At 40.7% G+C, this 13,523-nt stretch overlaps 1 protein-coding gene across 3 annotated transcripts in view; it reads left to right on the forward strand.

Annotated features, from left to right (window-relative positions):
• Positions 1-13,523, forward strand: part of samd12 (sterile alpha motif domain containing 12) — a 103,972-nt gene that overhangs the window by 27,576 nt on the left and 62,873 nt on the right. For all 3 annotated transcript variants that reach the window (XR_010803754.1, XM_066675842.1, XM_066675841.1), the window contains exon 4: positions 11,266-11,406. Coding sequence is in view for 2 of the 3 variants with exons in the window: in XM_066675842.1 (XP_066531939.1) it covers positions 11,266-11,406 (141 nt within the window). In the remaining variant the exon portion in view is untranslated. The remainder of the gene's footprint in view (positions 1-11,265; positions 11,407-13,523) is intronic.

Consider the following 13,523-nt stretch of genomic DNA (forward strand, 5'->3'; position numbering starts at 1 on the left):
AAGGCTTTCACAAACAGTACAGTGCAAATGTCAGAGACCAAATTCATTTTTCCTATTCTCTGTGAACATCAGGAGAAAAGCAGAAAGCATACATTTTAACAGAGGATTACCCAACCGCCTCAAAAACTACTTTTCTGTATTTATTTTTTTCTTTTTTGAAACTTACATTCAGCTTTTCAAAGAAACCTAGAGTGTTTGTTACATGCTTCTTCTAAACAGCTCTGAAGAGTTTGATGTTGGTAGCATTTTTTGCTTCTTGTGATTTTTGTAATCCCAAACAACCTTCAGTGATTGAGGTCTACACTCTGTCAAGAACTTTTTGGACTTGTTTCTTTTTCTGAATTTTCTTCTTCTTAATAGTGGCCACCTCAAACTCTGTACATTGGAAGGATGGACAGAAACCTCTGGATTAGCATCAAGAGTGCAGCTAAATTTTCTAGTTTTGCTGGTCTTGACTGGGCAATCAGTTAACTTTGTATAGTGCTTCTCACAACAGCTGTCTTCATAAAGCAGCTTTACCGAGATCCGGGTCCAAGCCTCCTGTGAGAAACCAAGGGTGATGGTGGCAAGGTGAAACACATTCAGCGCAAGAGAAAGAAACCTTGAGAGGAACAAACACTCAAAATGAGAACCCATTGTGATGATAATGAACTTTACATAAAGTGAAAGTAAAACAAAAGTTGTGAAGATATGGGAGGGTGCAGGACAGCTGCTCAGTGACCTCAGTGGGAGAGGAACAACTGGTGTGAAGTCCATTGTTCTAAAACTCCCTTGCTGTTATAAAGTCAAGGCCAAGATCTTAAACAGGTTACATACATGTAGGGAGAGCTGGATCGATGTAGAACTGCGCAGAGAGGAGGAAAAAACTAAGGGTTATTAGGTTCATGACAAAGTAATGAGAGAGAAAATATAGAGGTGTTCATGTTTTACAATTAGTTTTTTAAGCTGTTTGTTGAACTCCTGGTTCTCTTCTGAACCATTGTTCTTATTCAATTTGAATTCATTATTCTATAGCAATTTTGAAGGCAAATGAATTAAAGTAGACCTATTATATAAAAAAAATCCTATTTCGAATGCATTAACACATTCGTTTGGAATTCTGGAGCTACCCACGCTGTGAAATAAAACATCACCCTTATTTTTTTTGTAATCTGCCCAAGTCTGAATACAGGACAGAAATGAGTCCTTGTGATTCTGTGCTGCATATTAAGTAGATAGCAGGCAATTCAGAGTTGTCCTGCCTCCTCATCTGAGTCTCTCCAATAACAGAGATGAAAACAAACACAATGCACTCTGAGAAATGTGCACTGATAAAATATGGCAAAAATTACTAGCATAGAGAGAACTTAGCAGAAAGAGGAAGCGAAAAATGATTAAAACCAGCATTTCTGCTCCTCCCTCCTCACTGCTGGACGCCTCGCCTTTAGAGTAAACCCAGGCTCCTTCTCAACAGGTGCTTAAACATCTTGATGTGAACAAGGCTTTTGCACAGGGTACGGCAAAGGATGTGTTTAACTAAAGCATGTCATAGATATTTCATTAAGAGCCCAGGGACCTCCATTAACTCATGAAAAAGAAGTATAATAGTCCCCTTTTAAACAAATGCTAGTCTCCGATTTTGCCAAGGGCTGTATTGCTTTAAATAATACAGCTATAGCCGAAAAGAAAAGATCCACCTGTCTCTAGGTACACTACATTTACAGTGAATGTCAATGGTTCAGCCATATATTCTATAAATCCTTTCAAAAACTTTATAACTCTAGGGTACAGTATACCCCAGCTGACCATGTAGAGAAACACATTTACACAAGGCTTGATGTTTGCTACAGTAGCTTTTGAGTATCACAAATTAGGTCTGGATTAGACTTTCAGTAATACTTGACCTTTTGCTGTTATTTCAGCTATTTCCCTTTACAAGCGTGCCCAGTTTGGGAATTCTTTACAAGCCGGATCCATCAGCCGCAGGGTTGTTGTCTGACAACCTATAACTGAACCATATATCATAAACCGACTCTCCAAACTTTAACATTAAAGCCCCGGCCCATTTTGTGCACACATGCCTGGAGTTTGCTGAGGCAAGGAAGTGAAGAACTGAAGGCAGATAGGAAAGCCAGCCAGATCTTCTGCTGTCAGGCTAAATGAAACCAGCTGGGACGCTCCTAGTTAACAGGCTATGCTCTCATGTCCTCGGAGGAAAGCAAATGAATCTGAGGAGTTTTGGCCTCAGCCACCCATGCTCCCATTTCCAAAGAATGGTAGGGGGAATTTATACTGAGGGTGTGGTTAAAGTCTGGGTTTATTTATGAGCTTTGATGATAGTTTTATTAAAGAACCAGCATTAGGCCTTGGCTTGAGAATGAAGGGGAATCTTCTTTCTCTCTTTTCTTTTTCTTTCTTTCTTCATGCACACAGAAACCAATGAAGACTCTTAGAATTTTTTTCTTAGCTGACTTGAGGTCGAAAAGCAACCGTCTATTTCCACTATCATCCTATTTTTCCACTCTGAAATGACAAACCACTTACATTTGGATGACCTCTAAAGCAAGTTTCAATCTTCTTCAGAATTTTATGGGCCAAGGGAAAGTATGGGTTTAGAAGTGACCCCAGGAAGCCTGAGCTAAAGCTGCAGCTAATATTGACTTTTGGAAGGACAAAGTGAAAGGCCTTTAGTGGTGCTTTTCCACTGCATGGTATCTGGTTGGTTTTCCACTATAACACCGCCACCCAAAAAATGTAGCCAGTGAAATTGCAAAAAATTTGTTCTTTGGGCACAAAAATGGCTGCAGTATTATTTCTGTTGTTTATTCATCATGTATTTGTGGGCTTTGCTTTTATTTTATTTTATATTTTTTGCTTTTGAACACTACTGTGCCCCACTTCAGAAAGAACAATAGTTCTCCAAGGAGTCTTTGAACCTCTTCAAAAGACATGTCATAATTTTACGCCCTGCCTTTGTGAGTCGGATAAAAACAAATGTGATCTCTGCTGTAGCTTGAACATTTTATAAACACCTTTTTTTACGGTGGAGGTTTGATTTCGTTGTGACTGACAATTCTCTCTGGCAAATCACTGCTCAGCAAGGTTTACATGTGATGTTTTGTCCCTACTCTGTTTGCTTGGAACCATGAGGACTTAAATTACCTGGTTCCAAGTAACAGATTTGTGTGAAGGAAAAACAAAATAAGCAGAGTAGAGTAGGTAGCGTGCAGTGCAAAAGAGTCACAGGTCAAAATATTCATTCCACCAGCTCTTCATCCAGATTTTGTATTTTAAAAATTGTATCCAGACATTTAAAATGGGCTTCCCATATGGTCTATGAGAAGAGGTTCCAGGTTGTAATTATACCACATTGTTGATCATCTGAGCTGGATGTAAGAGGAATGTATGGGAAATGACCACATACATGAGAGTTAGAAGTGAGCAGCGAGTTGGTTCTAAGTCGAACGTACAATAAATGCAAAAATGATAAGAAACTAAGGCTGCTGCAAATCATGTCATGTGTTTGTGTAAAAGTTCTTTTCAAACCTGTTATTTTTTGGTCACACCTTAAAAACCAGAACAGTCAGGTTCAGAATCATAAAGTAAAGTTATAATTACCACTGGGTGCGCTAAGCCTATTGAAATGTAAACCCCAACATCTGTTGGCTAATCATGCCACTTTTCCAGGAGAAGCCCTGCCTAAATCCTTTTCAGTTCATAGCCCAAACCTGTGGAGTTTAGTTTTAGGGATTCCAGGCAGCAGCTGTTGTGAGTGGCTCTGGTATATTGGGATATTTGATGTGATAGCTGAGCTGAGCGCTCCATAGCACAGTGGTCATTACTGCGACAGAGACGATGAGGTGCTGCCTGCCAAAATTGCTCTGTTCTGGAGAGATGCAGATCCAAATCTTTTTTTTCTCTCTCTTTCCCCCTAGCATTCTATGAGGAAAGATCAGACAAAAACACCAGTATTTCATAGAACTACATCGACCAGGGCGCCCAGCAGTGATCAGGCTGGACTGCTGTGATCTCCAAGCACAGAAACGTGATGAGACATGAACAGAGCTATTGTTGTTTTGTGTTCTGGGGCAACATCCGAACATCTAGACCGCATGTGATCTGGGAGCACTTGCTTCTGACTGGCACTTTCATGAACTATTCATAACACCTTTTATTATCATCATACGCATTTTAGATGAATGAATAAATGCGATCGTGTCCCAGCTTTGAAGTGTTTGGCAGTAAAACTTCGCCCTGCGTTCGGCTGCAAAGACTTTTATAGTGGCATGATGTCTATAAAATACGGTTCTGTCCTGAGCGCCCCCATTAGCATAGCTCATGTTACACTGAATACCACAGCAGGGAGGACAAGCTACACAAGAATGGTTTGATCCGTCGAATGTAGATTGTCATAAAAAGGGAAGCTTTGTGCCCACTCCAAGTGGCTTCCCAGCCTCAAAGCCTAAGCCTAGTTTAGGGATCTCCATGTCCCTTTTGTGGGGAGGGAGGTGAGGAACTGGCTTGTGATTGGGCACTGATTACTCTACAGTGGCTATGGAGCAGCTCTCATTAGATAGGAGTAGCTCTTGGCCATTAGAATAATGCCCTCCCTTTTCAGCATTCTCCAATGAAATCAGCATGTCATTAGAGAAGGCTTTCCTATGCATAGTCAGTCAGGAGAAGTGGGCCTTGGTTTATTTGGACGTGAACACAATTACAGATGAGGATCAGTAAGCCAATTTTACTGATATCTCCCCTCTTGTGAGCACTCTCGCTCTCGCGTTCTCTCTCTCATCCCATTCCAGTCTTCCATTCGTGTATCTCTCAGTATCTTAATCCTTGCCCGACTTGATGAAATGCCAAACACTTTTTGTCCTCCTATCCAGTAATCAATACAGACTTACCAACGGAATGGGCCAAATAATTTTCTTTCAAGCAATTCAAACTTACGAAGTTGACATTCAGGCTGTTATTTTCACTGAAGTTACTCTCTGGATTTAGCCCTTACTAGATTACATTAACCCCTTAATGGCAGGGCAGGAAAAAAATATTTAAAGCTATTTCTGCCTTTAATGTACCCTTTACGCCAATATTACTTAACATCGCAACAAAAAAAATCTATTTAGAGTCTAACAATATACAGTCTCGTATTGAAGAAGTATATTGAAGTCTGTGCTACGACAACGAGGATCCTGCTTGGTCTGCTTTGAGTGAAGCACAAAAAGACTAATGTAGCTAGTGAAGGCTGCCCCTCACTGGAAAATATGTACCATCCTGACAAAGGGGCTTTTGCGCTTGTAGAGGTCAGTACAAAGCAAAGCTGCAGCACATAGAATATATCACAGAGAAGTATTGATGAGCATGAAACCTGAGTTCATTTCACACTACTGTTGATTTAGTCAAAGATGGCATTGTGTTTCTTTCTATATACAAATAGAAAAAAAAATGTAGCACATGGAAAAAATCAAAGAGTACCATGAGTGTGTCTTCACCATTGGGTCTGGAATATTATGCAGTTAAAGGGGCTGTGAGACCAAATTAACCTCCAGACCCTAAGCTGCTGATCAGTCCCCCTCGTCCCCTCCCCACCTCCCCGAGGATATTCTAGAGTTCAGTTAAAGTGGGTGATATCTCTGTGTGGCCAGTGCTGAGGATGGATCATGGTGTCTTTGGGGCTAAAGACTGTTTGGGTGCATGGGAGCCAGACACTCCTTCAGGCTTTGCATCAGACTGAGTGGCTGCCAGTCACCAAACTCAGCTCTGTGTGTGTGTGTGGAAAGTAGAGATTACCCCACAGGCTTTATGAAAGCAGCTGCTGCTAAACTATGTGAAGTATGCCACAGTCTCACCTGAGGAGCTCCCCCCCCCACCCTTCGCACATCTAACCTCAGTCTTTTCCCAACTGAGCAATGTGATGATATATAACTTATGATGCAAATAATCACAATATGTCCCTACTTTTAAAGTGAATGACAGAATGTGTAGTAAACAAAACAGACCGATTACTGTAGAAATACAGCAGTTGCAAGTGTTTGGTAACAGCATTTACTATGTAGTAACATGTAGGTGCTCAAGTCTCTCAGCTCAGCGTTTCTCCTACCATAAAACAAGCAACATTGAACAGTTACAGACTGCTGTCCATCTGTTGATCTGTGTAATTGTTAGTCCCATTTTACCTCATTCTTTAGTGGTTGGGGTCCAACAGGACCACCAAAGAGCAGGTGTGATTTGGATGGTTGATCATTTTCAGTGCTGTGGTGGTGGTGGTGGTGTTAGTGTGTGTCGAGCTGGTACGAGTGGATGGGACACAGCAGTGCTGCAGGAGTTTTAAAAGCCCTCAGTGTCTCTGCTGGACTGAAATGTCTACTACCTCTAAATATCCAGCCAACTGTGTCCAGTGTCCACTGAAGGACTTGAGGATGACCAGCATAAACTGTGCAGCTACTGTCTGACTTTACATCTACACTGTCAGAATAAAAGGCACATACAGGTGTATTATTAGTCCCTAAAGATACAAACAGTGTAAATGTACCTTTTTAAAGGTACAGCATTGGTTTTAAAGTCCAGCTTTGTTCCCTAAATAAATATTGTATCCTCTCCTCCAGAAGGAGAGTTGAATATGTTTGAGCTTTCATTATTAAACTAAAATAAAAGTCCTGGAGGTGAAATGGGGCATTGAACACAACTCAACTAATTAGAAGTATTGAATATGTACCCTTTAAAGTACCACCACAAGGGACAGTTTTACTGAGACTGTACAAGGTGGACCAACTAGCTAGGTTTGTCTAGGTAATTGGACACTGTTTAAGGATTCTCCTGTGTGTGATCCACTTGTACCAACGCAACATACCACCACCACATCAGTGTTACTGCCACGCAGTGGTCCTCCTAAATCACGCCTGCTCTGTGGCGTTTCTTTGGGAGTCCAGACCACTGAAGAACAGGTGAAGGAAGCCTAACAAAGCAGCAAGAGCAACAGATAGGGGCTGAAACTGTACACAATATTCACTGATATGGTCAGTGGAGCTGATAGAAAGGACAGTCCAATCAGAAACAAGGAAATCTTTTTCAAATTTTGCCTGATGGATGTGTTATTGTCAAATTTAAAGACAAGGAGTTAATTCAGATACTAACTGTGGCATGGATCCAGTAGCTGAAATCATCTATATAGCATCTAATTCTGATTTAGTCTTCAAGTGTTCAAAAGACTGTACAAATAGACATAAAAAATCTAGTGTGGTGGCATTTTTTATTATTTATTTTTCTCTTTTAATCAAAGTAAAAGCATAAAATGAGCATTTATTTAACAGATCTAGGCAACTTTCTAATGCTCAACAGCACATCTGTTTGAGCTTTTTATGGACTCGCTTCTAACACTCTTTACTGTGAACATAGAACCATTAACAGTATAATTATATATTTTTTCATATCCACATTGTTGTATTGTCAAATGTAAAAGAGCTATGAATGAATTCTTCTTATGACTTGACTATAAATGTTCTAATCACACCCAGTTTGAATCCCTGAATGTAAAAAAGTGTTGTATTTACAAAATCCGAGTATTCATTGTGTTGTAAAGATGTGTACCCTTTATTGGCACTTTTTCACCGCAGTTTTTTCTCTTCCATTCTAACTTACTCTCAAACCTCAGAAGAAACTGAACATTGTAATACATAATTATAATCTATGGCAGATATGCCTATAAGTGTCACAAGATTCAGATTTTGCCATATTACCCTGCCTTTCTGCAACATGTATTGATTTTTTTTGTGTGGGGGCTAGAGTTTAGCAAAAGCGTGAGAGTAAAAGTGAGGTTAAATAGCAGCTTTAGAGGCCTCCGTGTCCTTTCTCACTCTGTCTCACTCCCTCTTCTATCTTTTGGTGGATGGAGCAGTAATTAACAGGGCTTTTGGTTCGCATGTAAAAAGGACATGTCCCTTGGGCGAGAGGGCTGGGTTTGAGAGAGAAAGAGTTGAAACTCAGCCCATTTATCAAGGACAGGACTCCTCTCACCATTTTAACAGCTTTTAACCGCAAAAAAATGTGTAGGAGTACACAAGCACAAAGCTTTATGTATCTACTTGGCAGGGGTTTGATGCATCTTTAGTTAAAGGGACGTCAGCATGAGAATCTGCGCACGGTCTGGAGGAAGCCAAGTGAAAAGGAGAATTTGAATCAAATCAATATCCTGCGAACCGGGACAGCAGAGGGATTTAAATGCTTTTCTCTGTCAATTGGAACAAAATGGGTGGATACAAGAGGGAAGAAGCAACAGCGGTTGATACTGTTAGCCCTGTCACCTGCCTCTGTTCCCTTTGAAAAGCCATGTAAAAGGAAGACCATTATAGTCATTCACGAAAAGAAAAGCCAGTTTCCTTCAATAACTAAAGATCACACAAGCAGGAACGGTGTCTGTGCAGATGCTGCAGATGCATCTCACCCAGAAGTCTGCTAAGAGTTTATGGAAGCTTTTTAGTGGGAAATTATTATTTACAGATACTTAGGGCAAGATTATTGTGTTTTGCAGACTTCCTCTTAGTCCTGGGAGGTAGAGTAAGCCCCACAGACATGATGGCCTTGCAGCCTTATTGCCTTTTATGGTTTGTTTCTCTTCTATTGGCCATGCAGTGCATTGTAGGGAGATTGGGTGGACTCAGATGAACTGTGAAGGCTTGTCACAGTTAACGCCACGATGGAGGAGTTCCTCTCTGACCTTTGATGTTCCTTTGTGGTTCTTTTTTTTTTGCTGGTCACAGCTGAGCAATGTCCCTAATGTTTTTACAGGATGCCTTCACACGCTGGGCTCTGTTTTGAAAGCTCTGTTCCTGGGGATAGTGTATGAATATCTGGGGTGTCTTTGAATTTCTTCACTTCATCCTTTCTGCCTTTATTCTTTTCTATATCCTTGTATTCTCTCTTATCTCTCCTCTCTTTCTGTCTCTCAATGCTACACTGCTCTGTGTATTAGCTGTGGATTGACTCACCCCCCACCCCCCTGTGTCTTTGTGGGATTCTGTAGGCACTGAGTCAAAAATATAGCACACAGAGTTTCAGTTCCTCCTTGAGCCTTTTCTGGCCAACGCCTGCCAAATGAAGAGGTAGCCTGGCCCACGTCCAGCTGATGGAGACGCCTCTCTCGGATCACATCAACCTACACAACAACGCACACCCATTTCACGCTTCCAATGTAGCCTGACTAAAGACGAGACCCATCTGTGCTTTCGCCGGCCAGATACACACTTCAGGCATTTGTAAATGTCAGCAAAAATTTGATATGTCCTTTGACGCATTTGTTGCTTGGCGACAGGCATGGAAACACTGCTGGTGTTGCTAGGCTTCTTCTATTTTTTTCTTTTTCACCTCATCATTTACCTTACAAAACGATGTTCCATTTCTATCAAGCTCTAGAAACAAAAGGCCACACTGTGTGTCCAGTTTCCTCTACGTTCCTTTCATTCTCTTGTCGTGCTTTCCCCTGTCCATTTAGTTTGGCCTTTCCAGACTCTGTGAACCCAGGAGCTCAGTCTTCAAGGTCCACATATCCACAGATCACACCTATTAGGGGCTTCTTGACATTTTTCTACTTCATTTTTTCAATGTGGATGCTTTTTATTTGTATTTCCACATTACTCTTTCTGTGGGAAATTTGTGAATGGCAATTTGAAGGACTGAATTATAGAGAACATGCAGCATACAGTACTCTGCAGAAAGCCCAGACCACCATTTATTTATGTCATTTCCAGTCAAATAAGCCACTAAATACATGTTATTCATTTTTCAGGAGATTTTACTGAGTTAAGACAGAAGATCCATGTGTAGGACGTGGAAAGTTAAAGGAAAACCAGTGTCAAATAAAAGCAAAGCTGCAGTGTTGTTGTATAAGATACAAGAAAATGGTTACTAACAACTGTGCAGGTCCTGCCACACCACCAGAACTGACCATCAGATAAACGGTACTTCAAACTTGACTTAAGCCTAAGCTTCACTTTTGCTTTAGGTCTGAAAAATCTGCAGGTGATTCTGACCAGCATTTCACTGTTGAAAAATATGGGTCTGAAAAGATGTGAAACTGTCAAATTCTCAACATCAGTGAGTGTGTTTGGAATTACTTGGATTATAAGAAGCAAAAGATGCAACCATATTCTAATTCTGAACTTGTGAAATTAAGAAAGCAGCTTCTGGACTGGAATGAAAGCTGTAATGAAGACTGAGTGTGGACACACAAAATACAAGCATGTGTTTTTGTGAGGCAACCAGCGCATCTGGAGGAAACCCATGTAGACACAGGGAGAATACACCAAGCCCCTCACAGACAGTAACCCATGATGGGGTTTGAATCCACAACCCCAGGACCTTGTATGACAGCAACGCTAATTTGTTGCACCACTGTGCCACCCCAAAAAATATTTCAGTATTTGTTTTCCTTTTAATTGTTAGACTTTCCTTTCCTGAAATGGAAGAATTGGAAAAAAAATAAACTTTTTATATTTGAACAACATCATTTTACTAGAAATGAAAAACCTGGCTGAGCATGAGGACATTAAATGAGAGTGCACTAATTAATTTACTCATGTCATCAAACATTTATATTCCTCTATCCAGCCTTTTGGTGAAGGAATAGAGCAAGGTGCTTGTCTGTTTTAAGGAAGCAACTAAAATGATATGTATTTACATGGTATTTGTTGTTGTAGAACAATATTTAAAATGCTATCCCTTTTGTATATATACCCATATTTACCCATACCCATACAAACGGATGCGCCCTAAGCTGAAAGGAGATCTAGCCACGTAGTGCTTTGCCATGCAAAAATGCCAATTACAAACTGAGGCAGTGAAATTTCATATTAGATTATTCACTCTGCCCCCAGCAACTGTGTCATTAGGAAATGGAAAATGCTGAGGAAAGTGCGGAATGAAAAGAATGAAATGCAGTGAACTTCATCTGACCTTGACTAGTCTTTTGTCTGGAGCAAAAGTTTCCAGTCCATTTCCTTTCCCTAATTACAGTATTTATCCTTGTTATGTCCTTATAATGTACTGCAATATCCAGTCCAGTGTTACATTAGGGACCTATTAATACAGGCACTTTAACATGCCAAATACACACAGTGTTTAGGATCAGTGCATGCTGCACATTTTTGCAAATTAATTTATAAGTAATTAGTGGGAAGCTATGTAAATGCAGATTATTAGCATTGTCATTACTGCTTCTGTTATTCTGCTGATTTATTTCCCTCTCTGAAATAGGGAAATTCCTATTTTTGTGTGTGTGTGTGTGTGTTGTAGGCCGAGCTCTGATGAGGTTGACAGACAGAAAGCTGGAGAGAATGGGGATCATGCAGGAGAGTCAGAGACAGTACATCCTCCAACAGGTCCTGCAGCTCCGTGTCAGAGAGGAGGTCCGCACCCTGCAGCTTCTCACACAAGGTATACCTATACACCCCCACCCCACCCCACACAAAAAAATAAAAACACAGACAAACAGATTACACATAAGGACTAACTCTTATAATGCCATACAATTCACATGACATCACACTGTATAATCATTGCCATTTTCAAAGCTCAGTAGAGGATTGACTGCACTAAGCGCTAAAAGAACCCTTCAATTGTCTGTGCTGTTGGCTGCAGGAAACAAAGTATGTGTAGGACTGTGACTGTCCATGCTCACTCTTGTGCATTCAGTAATAAATTTCACTTAAAACATAGCTTATCCATAGATTTGCCTTTGGCTGACCAAGATGAGCCTTTCTGTTTTGCTGCAATAAAAATTAAACAACACGTTTAACTGTCTGTAAACTATCTAAAAACCCAAAGATTTATTCATCCATAAGTTGCCTGCAATCAGCTTTTTCTGCAAACAGATCTCATGGAACTAACATCTAATAGGATGGAGAAATCAGCTGCACATTCCACAGGAATATACATAACTCAGGCTGAGGTTTCAACTTTATTATACAGTAAATATTACAATAGTTATCGTGATACAAGGTGTTGTGTTATTGGGGCTTTCTGAAACACATATTGAAAGTGGCTGAATGCACCAAAAAACAAAGCCAAAAAAGCATTTGAACAGCTATGAAAATTATTATATATTTATCTTTTGTTCCACAGTCAAAAAAAAACCTTTAACTTTCATTAGTGTTAAATAGCCAAATGGACTTCAGTCAACATCCAATAATTGTTTTTACAATCTCATTGTCTTAAATTAGATCATTGTTGAATAATAATGAACCAGCTGTTGTAGTTTTTTTATGATAGATTAATTTGTACTGTTTTCTAGATGAGCTGGCTGCCTTAGTATACCTTAGAGAAATATATTGCAAAGTATTTACCTCAATAACAGTAATATATCACCTAGACTTTTTCAGAGGTTAATACCGTACACTTGCTTGGGACCTGCAGCCAATTAAACTGACAGGAATGTTATGGGGGGTGTTATATTATCCTCTTCTCTCAGCGATGCGCATGACTACCAAGACAGTCCACATGGTGCACCAAGCCTGCTTCCTGACAGGCATGAGGATGGACAGCACCTCTAGACACAGAGGGGTCCTGATTCAGCTCTAGTTGACAGTATAAGAGGAAAACGCAGTGAGCTCGGGACAGGCTAGTTTTAGCCTCTGACAGACAGTAAAGTGGAAAGGATGGTGAAGACCTATTTGCTGCACACTGGCCTGGCTTTAGCTTCTTTCCAACTTGTCAGTGTTGGGGAAAATGGTGTGGTTGACTACAGTCAAGCGACCTTTACCTCCTGTCCAAACAAACCGTGGAGGTATATAGCATATTGCAGGAGAAAGCAGGCCCTTGCTTCATGTGTGGAGAAGCTGACCATTATTTTGGGCTGAAGTCAGGTTTTGGGATCTTTGAATTCACAGGCCGAGTTTGTTACAGAGCAGAAGCTAAAGACCCTTGATCTCCACGTGTCAGATTAGGGTCTGTTTCCCCACCCAGAATCTGCGTTCATGTTAGCATTCTGTCCACATTGATGGACTAGCAGCTATTCTAGCGCTCTGGCAGCGTCATGCAGACGGACAGTAATTAACCTTTAAGGCTCATTGGGCCATAGAAGGAAAATAATTAGATCTTGGCTCCCTGAATACCAGCAGGATGATTGGAAAGTAGTGGCTTTATCAGTTACAGTCAGCCAAGCACTAGCAGGGCCTCATTGTTCGTAGCCCATGTAGCAGACCACTGGGCAGAAAGAACTGATTCACTGTTGTTTTTCACGTCACTTTTGTCATCATCAGAGTTGACTTAGTTTGAGGAGATCATTGAGTTTGTGCAGTCGATGGAGCACGCTGGGACATGATCTTGATGTGGAGTTGTCTGAAACATGACTCAGATGGAGTCTTACTAAGACTAGCAAGCTTTCCCCATGTTCAACTTTCCAAGAAGTACGTTAATCAGATATTTTTCACACGTCTGAAGCTTTGCTCTCTGAGAATTTGACTCTTCAGGAAGAGGGTTGTGTTGGTGCTAGACAACCTTTGCAAGCTCCTCGGTGCATGTTTGTCTGAAGCAAAGTTTTGATTCCAGCTTGG

This window comes from Hoplias malabaricus, chromosome 6 (genome assembly GCF_029633855.1).
Source record: "Hoplias malabaricus isolate fHopMal1 chromosome 6, fHopMal1.hap1, whole genome shotgun sequence".
Taxonomy (NCBI): domain Eukaryota; kingdom Metazoa; phylum Chordata; class Actinopteri; order Characiformes; family Erythrinidae; genus Hoplias; species Hoplias malabaricus.